The 14471-nt window shown below is 38.8% G+C and overlaps 1 protein-coding gene across 5 annotated transcripts in view; it reads left to right on the top strand.

The window, feature by feature from the left end:
- Ralgps2 (Ral GEF with PH domain and SH3 binding motif 2) overlaps window positions 1–14471 on the top strand; it is a 139045-nt gene that overhangs the window by 60358 nt on the left and 64216 nt on the right. For all 5 annotated transcript variants that reach the window (XM_057769272.1, XM_057769275.1, XM_057769273.1 and 2 more), the window contains 3 exons: window positions 4910–4993; window positions 8801–8890; window positions 11453–11545. In XM_057769272.1, the coding sequence (XP_057625255.1) occupies window positions 4910–4993; window positions 8801–8890; window positions 11453–11545 (267 nt within the window). The remainder of the gene's footprint in view (window positions 1–4909; window positions 4994–8800; window positions 8891–11452; window positions 11546–14471) is intronic.

Here is a 14471-nt window from a genome sequence, read left to right on the forward strand (position 1 = left end):
ACAGAAGAGGACACCAGATCTCATTAGAGATGGTTGTAAGCCACCATGTGGTTGCTGGGAATTGAACTCAGGACCTCTGGAAGAGCAAGCCAGTGCTCTTAACCTCTAAGCCATCTCTCCAGCCCCCAATTCTAGTTTTCTAATCCCTTAAGTGGATTTTTTATGTCCATTTTTAAATACTGTTTTTTAAGGTAGTTAAAGCACATAGGAAGTTGCAAAAAAAAGTACAAACATTAGATTTATGGGAAGTTGCAAAACCTATACAGAGAAATCCCCCATACCTTGTACCTGGTTTTCCTGCAATTACACCTTCGTGGTAGTACTGTATCAAAATCAGAAAGTAGTGTCTAGACATGCATATCTGTGTAGTTCTGTGATGTTATTGTGCATGCATGTCCATGTAGTTCTGTGATGTTTATTGTACATACATGTCCGTGTAGTTCTGTGATGTTTATTGTACATACATGTCCGTGTAGTTCTGTGATGTTTATTGTACATACATGTCCGTGTAGTTCTGTGATGTTATTGTGCATGCATGTCCATGTAGTTCTGTGATGTTATTGTGCATGCACGTCCATGTAGTTCTGTGATGTTTATTGTGCATGCACGTCCGTGTAGTTCTGTAATGTTTATTGTACATACACGTCCGTGTAGTTCTGTAATGTTTATTGTACATACACGTCCGTGTAGTTCTGTGATATTTATTGTACCTACATGACCGTGTAGTTCTGTGATGTTATTGTGCATGCACGTCCATGTAGTTCTGTGATGTTTAGTGTACATTCATGTCCGTGTAGTTCTGTGATGTTATTGTACATACATGTCCGTGTAGTTCTGTGATGTTTATTGTACATACATGTCCATGTAGTTTTGTGATGTTATTGTGCATGCATGTCCATGTAGTTCTGTGATGTTATTGTGCATGCATGTCCATGTAGTTCTGTGATGTTATTGTACATACATGTCCGTGTAGTTCTGTGATGTTATTGTGCATGCATGTCCATGTAGTTCTGTGATGTTTATTGTATATGCATATCTGTGTAGTTCTGTGATGTTATTGTGCATGCACGTCCGTGTAGTTCTGTAATGCTTTATTGTACGTGCATGTCCGTGTAGTTCTGTGATGTTATTGTGCATTCATGTCCATGTAGTTCTGTGATGCTTTATTGTGCATTCATGTCCGTGTAGTTCTGTGATGTTATTGTGCATGCATGTCCATGTAGTTCTGTGATGCTTTATTGTGCATACAGACCTATACTACTTAGATACCTGAAACAGCTCTCCATTTTGGAACTTTCCTTCCTGCTGTCCCTTTCAGTCATACCTGTCTCCCTACTGCTGGCATCCTGCCTTCCTCAACTGCTCCCTCTCTGGAATCTCTTGACTCTTCCTAAGGACGTGGGATTACTCTTTACTATTAATCGGGGTTTCTAATTACATTTCCCTATGGTGGTTGCTCAATTTGAAGATCTTACATCTTCTGTTTTTCTTTATTGGTGTTGACAAATGAACCCATGCTGAGCATAAGTTCAGCCACCAAGCTACGTTCACAACTACCCTTTCTCTTTACTTTGTCTCTCCTTACTTTCTGCCTTAAAAAAAATTATTGTGGGTATACGCACACACAGTGTGCATGCTCATGGGTGTACACATACTTAGGTGTGTGCATGCCACAAGCATTTGCAGAAATTAAAAGACAGCTTGCGGGCTTTTCTTCTGTGTGAGGTTGAACTCGGGTCCAGCAGCAAGCAGTTTTACCTACTGAACACCCCCTCCCCATTTTACCAACTAAGGATACTCCCACCCTCACTTTCAAAGTTACTGCTTTCAGTTACCTAATAGCATTCTCTCGAGATAATTTGTATTTGAGATTTTGTTGTAGTTTTTTTAACCTCTTTGTCTCCAGGGTCCTCTTTTTGGATGCCTTGCTTTGCCCCCACCCCTCCACACACACATTATGTAACTGAGCCATAGGAAGGTTAATTGTTATCTTTAACTTCTTGGCCATTATCTTAAATTGCTATTTTCTTAAGTCTCTTAAGATTCCTGTTATTTAGATGCTAACACATGGATTCTTAGTTAATGCCAAATTAATATTTTGGTGAGTTTTGCCAAGTAGGTGTTGTATTTAGTCAGTGTTCTCTAGAACAGATAGAATGAATCAATCTATTTGTCCATTTATCAATCCATCCATCCACCTATCAATCCATCTCTCTCTAGAAAGGGTATTTATTAGAGTGGCTTACAGGCTATGATCCAGCTAGCCCAACAATGGCTGTCTATCGATGGGAAGTCCAAGAATCCAGTAATTGTTCTGTCCATGAAGCGGGACGTCTCAGCTGGTCTTCAGTGTATGTTCCAGCTTTAATGCCAGTGAAGGAAGGGGCTTGCCATTGAGACTGAGGGTAAGCAGGCAAAGAGCATAGTTTCCCTCTTTTTTGTTCTTTATCTAGGCTGCCAGCAGAAGGTGTGGCCCAGATTAAAGTGGGTCTTCCCACCTCAAAAATCTGGATTAACGGTGGATCTTTCCATGTCAAATGATTTAATTGGGAAAAATTTTTCACAGGTACCTAGTTGCTTAGGTTTTAGTTAATCACAGATGTGAAGTTGACACAAGAATAACCATCACAAGTCCACCCATTGTCAGCTTGACACAAATTACACCTCCTTATATCATACTTAATTTCCAAATAAAATAACAATCAGGTAATTTTTTTTGGTTTTTCGAGACAGGGTTTCTCTGTGTTTTTGGATCCTGTCCTGGAACTAGCTCTTGTAGACCAGGCTGGTCTCGAACTCACAGAGATCCGCCTGCCTCTGCCTCCCAAGTGCTGGGATCAAAGGCGTGTGCCACCACTGCCCGGCCAATCAGGTAATAATTACACCTAATATGATAGAGCTATCCCACATACAAATGCAGATACATTTTAAATTTATAATAGGTGGTAATGTCCTTTGATGAACATTCTTTTAGTATCTCAGAAATTAAATATAATAGCCACTGATACTCTCCTAATTGATGTTATACTATATGATAAATCAAGGAAAATACACAGATACCTGCACAAACACAAAACATGACACAAAATACGGCACGTATAATAACTTTTCTCATCTAAGAGTTCTGATTACATCTTTTTCTTTTTCAGATTTATTTTGTTGTCTACCCAAGGGGTTCTTTTCCTTTTTTCATGTGGGTCTTTTCTTTGATGCCTTTTGCTGTATTATTGAAACCCTCTGATTGACTTGAAGTCTGTGGACAGAAACTTGCCTTTAAATTCAAAGTAATTCAGTTCTATTAGCATACACTTATCAAAAGGTGGCATATATTAGCCATGTGTATGTGCTTCATTAACATTCAGTAAGATATGGAGGTAGTAATCCTAATTTTGAAGCAGTGAGGAAGAAGTGATACTTTTAAGCTATCTCTACCAGTTGTAAAGTGACAAAAAAAGTCATTTCTTTTGCATCACTTTGCAACCAGCATTTATAATTATAAATGGATCACTTATTTTATTTTTTATTTTATTTGTATGGATGTTTTGCCTGAATCCATATCTTTATACAACTTGAGTGCCTGGTGCCCACACAGGCCAGAAGAGGGCAGTGGATCCCCTGGAACTGGATTTACAGATGGTTATGAGCAACCATATGTGTGCTGGTTATCAAACCTAGGTCCTCTTTAAGACCAGCAGGTGTTCTTAACTGTTGAGCCATCTCTCCAGGCCAGATTGACTCATTTCAAGTAGAGGGCACTAGTGTAATTTTAAAAAAAAATAAAAATAAATAAATAAATGAGAGTTTAATATAAGATATTGAGCCATTTGAATTCTATTCTTTTTTTTTGGGGGGGGGGGGGTTCGAGACAGGGTTTCTCTGTAGCTTTGGTGCCTGTCCTGGAACTAGCTCTTGTAGACCAGGCTGGCCTCGAACTCCCAGAGATCCTCCTGCCTCTGCCTCCCGGGTGCTGGGATTAAAGGCGTGCGCCACCATCGCCCGGCTCTTGAATTCTGTTCTTAAATCTTTGGTGTTCTCATGGTCTTTTTTATTAGCGGTATCTTCAAATATCTGAAGTCAACAACTGTCAGGTCAAAGAATGAGATGTATAAAAAGCTAAATTGTGGGCTTGGGAGTTGGCTCAAAAGACCTTACATTGGATCCTCTGCACCCCTGTAAAATATCAGACCAGTAGCAGCTGTCTGTGAACCTCAGCACTTATTGGGTTATGGAAAAGGGACAGGTGGGACCTGGGGCTGGGGATGGCTGGCTGAGGCCAAACCAGTCTGGCTAAAATGGGAGCTCCAGGCTCACTGAGAGACTGTCTCAAAAAGTGAGATGGAGAATGATTGAAAAAGACATCCAGTGTTAGCAAACCCATAAACAGGTGAACACACATACACCACACCATACATGGATAAAAAGAAAGAGAAAGCTAATTGTGGAGCTCTGAATGATTGAATGGGTTTGATTATGTGTTATGGGATATTTAACTTTAATATCTCTCAGAGAACATTCCTTCATACTCTGCCTATGAAATTTAAGTTTGCCTATAATCTTTTTTTTTTTTTTTTTTTTTTTTTTTTAATTTTCGAGACAGGGTTTCTCTGTAGTTTTTGTTGACCAGGCTGGCCTCAAACTCACAAAGATCCTCCTGCTTCTCCCTCCCGAGTGCTGAGATTAAAGGCGAGTGCCATCACCACCCGGCTGCCTATAATCTTTTAGACAGTGGTTTTATGCATATAATCTAATAACACTTGTTTTTAGTTTTTACAGAATAATTAATATTGTTAGACATTCTTATTGGCTATTCCAGAAAAGAACACATGCAGACTTTAAGTTCCCTAATATGATAAAAACTGAGCTATTTCTTACAGTTAATTTATACTTAATTTTTATTTTACTCTTCTAGGAACTCTCAAGTTGTGGATGGAATAAAAAAGAAAAATATAGTTCTGCACCGAATGCAGTTGCTTTCACGAGAAGATTTAATCATGTGAGTTGTGCTTATGGGTGAAGAGAGGCGTGGCTGTGCCTGATTGCCGTACCCTGTGGGAGCCAGATAGTAGCATCTGGTGTCTCCTCATATTGAACGTCATCACCGCCACCCCATTTTTAAGACAGCCTCTCACTAAACTTGAAGCGTATGGATTGACTGTACTGGCTGACGAGCAAGCCCCTAGATCTCCTGTCTCTGCAGACCCTGCCACCCCTACTCCAGCTCTACCTGCCAAGCTTTTTACGTGAATGCTTGAGGTGCAGACTCAGGTCTTCTTGTTTGTGTGGCAAAGCACTTTACCACTGAGTCATCTTCTTGGCCCTTCGTTTGTTTGTTTGTTTGAGGCAGGGTCTTGTGTTGTTTAGTCTAATTCCACTTGCTGTATAGCTGAAGATGACTTTGAATTTTTCATCCTCCTGCCTCTGCTAGGATTGTAGACATGTGCCACCATGCCTCGGTTCGTTTTTTATTTTTAATATTTGTTTGTTTGTTTGTTTTGTTGAGACAGAGTTTCTCTGTGTAGTCCTGGCTGTCCTAGAACTCACTCTGTAGACTAGACTGGCCTTGAATTCAGAAATCCTCCTGCCTCTACCTCCTGGGTGCTAGGATCAAAGGTGTACACCAACCACACCCAGTTCTCAGTTTTTATTTTTCTAACTTCATAATTTTCATAGATTTATCAGAAATAATTGTATTTATATAAACAAATTGTATGGTTTGCTTTTTATCTTTGAAAATGTGTCATGGCATATTGTACAAGATCTCCTGTGGCCTTTTTCATTACATTCATGTGGTGTGGGCAGCTCCAGTTTATTTAATCACTGATTTTCAGTTCTTCCTTAGCTAAATCCATTTGTGTTCTTGATGACAGGGCATTTTCTGAATGTTTGCCTCTGCAAAGAGGTTGCTGTGAGTACTGGGTCTCTGGCTCCACGTGTGAGGATGTTCCTGATGATGACTTCTTGCTGCCCCTAACTTCAGTTCTTGTGTTTTATCACCTAAATTTGAATCCTTACCACTAGGTCTTTCTGGTTTTTAAACTTTGGTGTTTTGTTTTTGTTTTTTAAGACAGAGATTTCTCTTTGTAGCCCTGGCTGTCCTGGAACTCACTCTGTAGACCAGGCTGGCCTCAAACTCAAAGAAGGCACTTTAATCTAAGAGCCCACCCCTATTTGAGGTCGTTCGAAGGTGGATTCTCATTTCATCATGTTTATTCGCAGTTTGGAATTCCTGGTATGATGCTTTGAATGAGGATGGCACTCCTAGGTCATATGTTTGAATGCTTGGTCTCCTCTTAACAGATCTGTTCGGGAAGAATTATAAAATGTGGCCTTGTAATAGGGAGTGTGTCACTGGGGGTAGGTTTTGAGATTTCAAAAATACACACCAGGCCCACTGTGTGTTTCTGCCTGCTGTCTGAAGATCAGGATGTAAAGCTCTCAGCTGCTGTTTAGCACCGTGCCTGCCTGCTTCCTGCCTCTAAAAAACTATAAGCAAGCCCCAGTGCTTCAAAGTCTTGGTCATGGTGTTCTCTTCACAGCAGTAAAACAGTGTCTGAGAAACTTGGGGCTGGTGGGTTTACCTAGATACCCATCTTAAAGGAAGCACAAAAGATCCTGAGGTCATCATCATCATTTAGTAGTTGGAAAGATAATGTCTTGGTGTTCCATCATCTTCAGAGAGTAACCAAGTATTTTTCTGTTTCTGTCTTGTCCCCTTCTCCCCCTTGGTTGTCACACCATCCCATTTTTATCCAGTAGGTGGTGTTACAGCTATCTCATTGAAATCTCAGGAACTCTCTGATACTTGAGGTTCTCGGGACTGGTTTTTCCTTTGTCTCTTCTGTAATATATCTGCATGTTCTTTCTCCTGGACTCTTAGGTCTAGCGTTCTAGAAACACAGACCTGTAGTCTAATTACTTGCTTTATCCTGTGTATCAACCCACAGTCTTAAACATAGTAATAGCTGAATATTCCTAGTCTGAAAGTCCAAGCCTGAAATGCTCAAAATCGCACCTCTGTGACACCATGAGTTGACTTGTTCCTGACTTCATGTGATAGGTCACAGTAAGATGTAGGTGCATTTCATAACTGTTGAATAAAATTGTCTTTTAGCTCTGTGTATAAGGTGCATATGAAACCTAAGCAAATTTAGTGTTTAGACTTGGGTCTCATTTCCAAGAAATCTTGTGTTTATACAAATACTCCAAAAATCTAAACAATTATTTTGAGTAAGGTATATACCACCGTGACTGGAAACAGTAGGTTTACAGGCGCTCTCTCTGTCCCCATTGTCTCTGTGCTGTCTGAGTGTGTTGGCCTTGTGGGGCGCTCTCTGTTTGTATTTTAGTTCTGTGAATAAGTATGTAGAGCTTACACTGATGTTGATGCCTATCGTCATTTTTATTGTCCAAAACTTGCTCTCAGGTAGCTCATTGGACAGTACTGCCTTGGTTCAGGCATGAAAGCAAATTTGCTTGTGTTCTTTATAGGTAAAAACTGGCTTTATTGGATAAAAGATCCTTGATTCCATTTTCTTTATTTTTTTCCTATTTAGAGTGTTCGTGGCTATTGGAAAGTTGGATGATAATCTTTTTCTTTAAAAATAGTTTTTTCTTTTTGTTTAGATAACCGTAGGTGTTTTTTAAAGTCTAATTGTGTCAAACTCTTTCTTAGCCCTGTTTATTCTGTCAGTATCTTCAAAAATGATCAGCTTTAATCAGCTAATTTTAGTCTTTTTAGCATGGTGTCTCTGTGAGCTTGGACGTCTCAGGATTTAGCTCAGGATCTCCAAGGAGAATATTCTAGCAATCAAGGCAGACACTGTGTGGTCTATTCAGACTTCGCTCTGGCAGTCAGAACCAGCTTTGCTAATAGTCTTTTCATGAAAGCTGCCTAGTTCATCACGGGGTGTGATGGTCATCACAACTTTTGATGAAAATGACAATTTGGATTTTAAAAATCATATTTGTCTTAAACTGTGTCTATCATGAAATATAATTAAGTCATTGATGATGGAGCTTAGATTTGAATTAATTACTTATATTTGCTCTTATTTTTAATATCAGTGTTACAAGTTCTACCTAAATATGTTTAAATAGATATAATGACTCTAAAATATGTAATTTTATGTTAATATAAATTCACAAAATGCATGTAATTACACGCACACATGTTTACAACTGTTTACAGGTGGAAATTCCAAGAAAAGTCTAAAATATTTCTCCTTTTTTCAAGTGAAGAAATAACAGGCTGTGAAATCATGACCCTTTCACTAGACTTCTGCCATGTCTTCTGAGGTTAAAATCTGAACCAGCTCTAAATACTTAGGTTCTATTTTTGCAGTACATTAATTGAAATGAGTATTTGTATAATTTTGTGTGTGTGTGTGTGTATTCGTGTTTGAGTGCATACATGCTGTCATGCATACCTAAAGGTCAGAGGACAATCCAGGGTTGATTCTCCATTTCCACCATGAGTTCTGGGGATCAAACTCAGGATACCATCCTTCCTTACAGTGGAAGCCTTTTTTACCTGCTGAGCCATCTTGCCAGAGTCTGATATTTTTTTTTTTTAAATTAGTGCTTCATTGAAATAGAAGGTACCACAAAACTTTTAAAATGATGTCTTTATTAGATATTTCATGGTGTTTCCTTTTAATCATAAGAAAACCGTACTCAAGAGCAGTAAAAAGTGTGTTTTAAAAGTAACTATAGGAAATACACCAAGTAGCATTTAATGTTAACTTTAATCTTGATAAATCTTGCCCTTTGGTTATTTTTAGTTTTTTTTTTTTTTTTTCAGGTAAGCTTTTGGGTTGTTAGAGAAATTCTCCACGCTCAGACATTGAAAATAAGAGCAGAAGTTCTGAGCCATTATATTAAAACTGCTAAGGTAAGCATGGTGTGTCTTTAGCTCACCCATTTGGAAGTTTTAAGTGACTGTTGATTGATTCTAGAAAATAAGGGGGTTGAGTACACTGAATGCCTCTTTCCTCTGCCTTTTCCTTTATTCATAGTCACTCTCATTGTTATAGGCGGGTTAGTGTACGGTGAATGACTACTTGTGAGATAGCAGACTATGTTAGTGTACGGTGAATGACTACTTGTGAGATAGCAGACTATGTTAGTGTACGGTGAATGACTACTTGTGAGATAGCAGACTATGTTAGTGTACGGTGAATGACTACTTGTGAGATAGCAGACTATGTTGAAGGTGATGAAGAAAGCCGAGTAGGATTGAATTGGAGAATACATAGTAATTTTCTATTAGTTTTTTTGTTTTGTTTGTTTTTATTTATCTTTAATCATGAAATAAACTGCCCACCTATGCAGAAAATAAGACTTTGCCGACTGAAGAGATGCTCTGTGGGTAAGAGCACTTGCTCTTCTTCCAGAGGACCCAGGTGCACTTGTAGCACCTGTTGGTGACCTGATGCCTCCTTCTGACTTCCATGGGCACCAGGCACTTGAGTGGTACACAGTCACATAATAAAATGAAAACACATAAATCCTAAGAAAAGGCTTTATTTTTGAAACAATTTTGCAGCAGACCATGCTGACCTTGAACTCATGTCCCCTACCTCTGACTCCTAAGTAAAAGATTACAGGTGTGAGCCGCCATGCCCTTCTGGACTTTAGTTTAAATGAATAGTAGATATGATGTTATCAAGTGCCCTGAAGAGTTACCGAGAGGCAAAGATAATAATACAGTTGGAGAAGCAGCATGGATTTCAAGGGTAGTTGGGATTCTGGAGAGAGCAGCAGGTTTTCCACAGAAAGATACTGAGATTAACTTGTGACAACTCCAAATTTATGTTAACTTTGCTAAGTGCCACAGTACATCCATGTTCATTCTTCATGATTCTTAGAATAAGCAGGTCTTATCTCACCTGTGGATTGAAAGATGGTGGAATAAAATAGGGGTGTTCTGCTTATTATTTAAATTGGAATTCTTCCTGTATTTCCTGAACACATGGAAGCGATCCTGTTCTAACATTCTGTGGCACTAGGTGGCAGGATTAGCCTTCCGCATATGTGAGATTTTACAGAAACATTACAGGAATTTTTAAAAAACATTCTATGTGAAAAGTCAGGTAAGTACTAGTTTTTAACTAAAAAAGTTACAACTTTTCTCATAGATTCTCAATTTCTATTTTTCTGATGTCTTTGGTAGATTTTTTTTAATTTGTATTTTTTAGCCATACAGTTTACCATTTTTCTTACCAAATAATTTAATTTCTGTCCTCACTCCAACTTATATTTGACAGCTTTTGATTTTATTACAAGCCCTAATTCCCCATTGTTTCTCTTACTACTGTTAAGTCACAATTCTGACGCTCTGCCTTTTGTATTTAGCTTATTGGTCTTTCCCTTTAATACCTGTTTTAGTCAGTATTCTTTAGAAAAACACAACCACCAGCATTCTGTATAAACATGTAGAAAGATTCAAATACAAAATGTATGACAAGATGCAGGACATTGACTCACATTAGTGATGAAGCTTGAAGTCTGAAAATATTAGGACACGCCCACAAGCTGCAGCAGACTCAGGCGGGAGTGGAGGCGGAAGTTCAAAATTCAGTTTTCTTTCCTTTTAGGTCCTCTGCATGTTTTAGCATATATCAAATTTAAGGTGGTATTTAGTCCCAAATAAACATTTAATGTACACTCATTTAATGACTGGATTATATAATCTCCACTGAAGGTTTATATCCTGTTCCATGTTTTGTTTTTATCTGCTTCCTTTGGATTGTCCATTAAATGTCCACCATAGGCTTATCTGATGCTCAGGACAACTGTAAAATGACTTACTTTTAGATCCCGCTTTTAGGGGAGAAGTATGACAGGATTCTGAGAAATTAGTAGCAAATGCAAAGTGGGTTTCTTGGGAAATTAATGGACCTTATGTTTGGTGTGTGCATACTGTATGAGTAGCATCCCAGAATGGATTAGAAACAAAAGATTTAGGCTCTTGGACAAGAGAAGGTAGGATATGGAAGGGCGCACTGAAGACAGTGAGTTTGAACTCTGGCCCTGGGATAGCAGGAACACTGGGCACGAAACCAACCTACGGAGACCCTTTTTTGACTTTACCACAAAACAGACAATCAGTAAGACTGCACTGCAAAGGATGCAGCTGCTTCCAGAGCCTGGGCATGGCCCTTGTGGACACGCCAGCTAACCTTGACAACAGCCCATAACTTCAGCTTTGAAAGTATATTGCCCTTTTAGAGCTGGATTTAGTCCCAGAGCTTGGGTTGAAAATGCCAAGGTAGAACATGGACAATATATTGTGGGCCAAAAATAATTTTCTGGGTTCCCTAGTAGACAGTTTTCAACAATGACGTTAGTAAATACTGGTATTCTACCAACTGCCTAAATTGAGTTAATCTGTATTTTCCTACATTTATTTTCTTTAAAAAATACTTCTTCCCCCCTTTTCTTAAATCTTCAGAAACTGTATGAGCTTAATAACCTTCATGCACTTATGGCTGTGGTTTCCGGCTTACAGAGTGCGCCGATTTTCAGGTTGACTAAGACATGGGCGGTGAGTAACCCTCCGCAGTTTAATGAAGCATTAGATTTCTGTGCAAAGTAAAGATTTTATTAGTTTCTTTTGTCAGTCTTAGTGGGATGAATGTTATGGTAATAGAGTCTTAAATGGGTGCACTTTGTTATTTGAAACCTACATTTAAGACTCCATAAGCATTGCACTGAGCTTATGAGGTAATTTGTGGGTAGACTGAGGCCGATGCTTGGGTTTTGTACTTGAGAGAATTGTTTTGAATACCTCTTATGGGTATCTGATGACATCCCTTGTCATACTCTCCTGATAATTTGCATTTAGCAGTGTACATTTTACACTTTTGGTAAGTTTGAAGAGCTGAATCACAACCTTTAAAATTTTTCATTAATATCAGCTTTTATTATTTTTAGCCATAAACCTTAAGAGCTGTAGAAAAATCTCGTGGGAAACATGGAATTATATGATACTGCTCATGTTCTGTTATAACAGTCATCATATTGGTTCCTGTTACTTTAACAAGATTAGGATGTGATTTTTTTGCCATTTGCCAGTGTTTATATCTTTACCTTTGAGTACTCAATCTTTCTAGGTTGTCTTGCTTCCCTTTTCTTTTTCTACCCTAAGGCCTCCCACAAGCACTGTGTCACTGAGCTACTTCCCCAGACCACTTTTTATTGTTTTTACTTTTTGAGTCAATGTCTTGTCACTCAGGATGGCCTTTGCCTTGGGGTCTTCCTGCCTTATCCTATCAAGTAGCTGGAGTTATAAGCCTGTCATACAGGCCTCTGTGCAGGGGTAGGCATGTGTATGTCTGTAGCAGAAGATTATAAAAAATGCTAAAGTATTATTGTGTGTGTGCACATGCTCATTTGCTGACGTTCATGTGTTAATGCATGTGTATTCAGAAACAGAGGACAACCTCAGTGCTGCTCCTCAGAAGCTGTCTGCCTTCTCTTTTGAGATAGAAACTTTCATTGGCCTGGAGCCCACCAGTTAAACTGTGTAGGCCACCTGCTGCTCCAGGGATTCCTTTGTCTCCACCCAACCCCCAGGACTGGGATTTGTTTTCCACAAGCACTTTACTAAAGGAGCTTTCTCCCCAGGCCTCTCACTTTGTTCATAGGAAATCAAGAAAATGCTGCTCTCGCTTTTCCTGGTGTATTAAGGGATAGGTTTATATGAAAACTGTAGCGTTTCTATATTGGAAAATTATTAGTGTGGAAGAGCTTGCAATCTTTATTCTTATGTTATACCAGGTGAAGGATTTTCCTATTTTAAAAATGCATTTTTAATTATGATGATCTCACTCTTTAAAGTCTGAATTTCATGGAGGGGGCTGGAAATGACCATAAGTACACAGTTATGAGTTTTGTCTTTAAAATTCCAGAGAAAGGCATTATACTTTGATTTATGTTGTGATTTAGAAGTGAGATATACTTCCTTCAAATTGTTATCTTTCTTGAAAATATTTTTGTTTACCCTATCTAGTTCTGTGAAAACAAGATTTTTTTTATAAGAGTTCTACTAATCTATAATAAACTTAATAAATTTAAAAAATTTCATTTCAGTGATTGATAAAGATCCCATCCTTACACATCTGATAGTCTACTGGAGAAAGATAATCTGTAATAAATGAATTATATAGTAATAAACATGAGAAGAAAATATGATGAAAAGGAAAATAAGGCAGCATTGTTTTTTAGCAGTATGAGAAGTGGATGTCTTATAGACACATAGAGGGTGTATCTGGATACAAATGCCAGGGAATTGGTAGACTGGGTGGTGGGAGTCTATAAAGGCTTCTCTGGCTGCCTTAATTTCTTTAGAAACAAAATCTTTAGTTGAGAATTTTGAAAGAAAGCTTTGAAACTTTGAAGAAGGAAGGACAGACATGTCATCCAGGAGGTTATGTCTAAGGAGGCATGAAAGGTCCCTGGGCTTTATAAAGAATATTTGGGGTCATGAATTTTAAGTAAAAGCAACCAACAATTCCATGCTTGCTAGGCTCAGGCTCAGTGTAAGTGTGGTATGCTGGCAAGAGTTGCACTTAACCAAATGAGGTTTTTTAGTCACGTTTGTACTAGAGAGATCTAGAGCAGCACGAGAGGGAGTTGTCTTATTCAAAGTTCAGGAAACTAAGCCAGCAAATAAAGGTGAGAAATGATAAATGGTGAAAAGGAAGTAAAACGTGACAGGGGCCATAGAGCCTAGTAAAGCATGTGCGGCACAGTTTAAGATGACAGAGCAGTGGCTGGAGATGACGGAGGTGCAGTAATGGAAGAGAAGTCAAAAGAGGCTGGTGAATGTTACCACATAGAGTGTAAGCAGTGAGACTCATGGTACAGGAAGCGGTGGTTCGTAGGGCCTTTTTTCCAGCTTCTAAAATCTTAAAAGAGGAGGTTATTTGTAGGCTGTAAATGACAGTTACATAAAGTGTGACTTCTGACATAGTAACACTGTTACTCGGTGTTCTTTTGTCTAACATAGTAACCATGGGTTGCTATTAACCTTAAATCATTAAAAAAAAAAAAAAAAAACAAAAACTAACTCCAAGTCCTCAGCCATACTAACCAACCACATGGCAAGTGCTCGGGAATGTTGACTAGCAGGCATTGTTTGAACAACACAAACATCCACATCATTACACAAAGTCTACTGGACACTGTGAATCAATGCTAGAATGTCAGACATGCTGAAGACTTGGGGGAAGAAAATGGAATGATAAGCTTGGAGAGATTGTGAAGCTCAAAGAATGAGAATTATATCTAAGTCCCTCCCAGGCTTAAATCAGATTTATAAGAAAGGAAAGATGTTTGCTGTGAAGGACCCTGAGTCGCATGAGGTATTAGATGGGAAGGTTGGGTAGAGTAGGCTGTTGCATCTGAACCTAGAGGCAGAAAGCCAAAGCAGGAACCCGGGGGCAGGCACTGGTGCAGAGGCTGTGAAG

Source organism: Chionomys nivalis, chromosome 5 (assembly GCF_950005125.1).
Source record: "Chionomys nivalis chromosome 5, mChiNiv1.1, whole genome shotgun sequence".
NCBI classification, from domain to species: Eukaryota; Metazoa; Chordata; class Mammalia; order Rodentia; family Cricetidae; genus Chionomys; species Chionomys nivalis.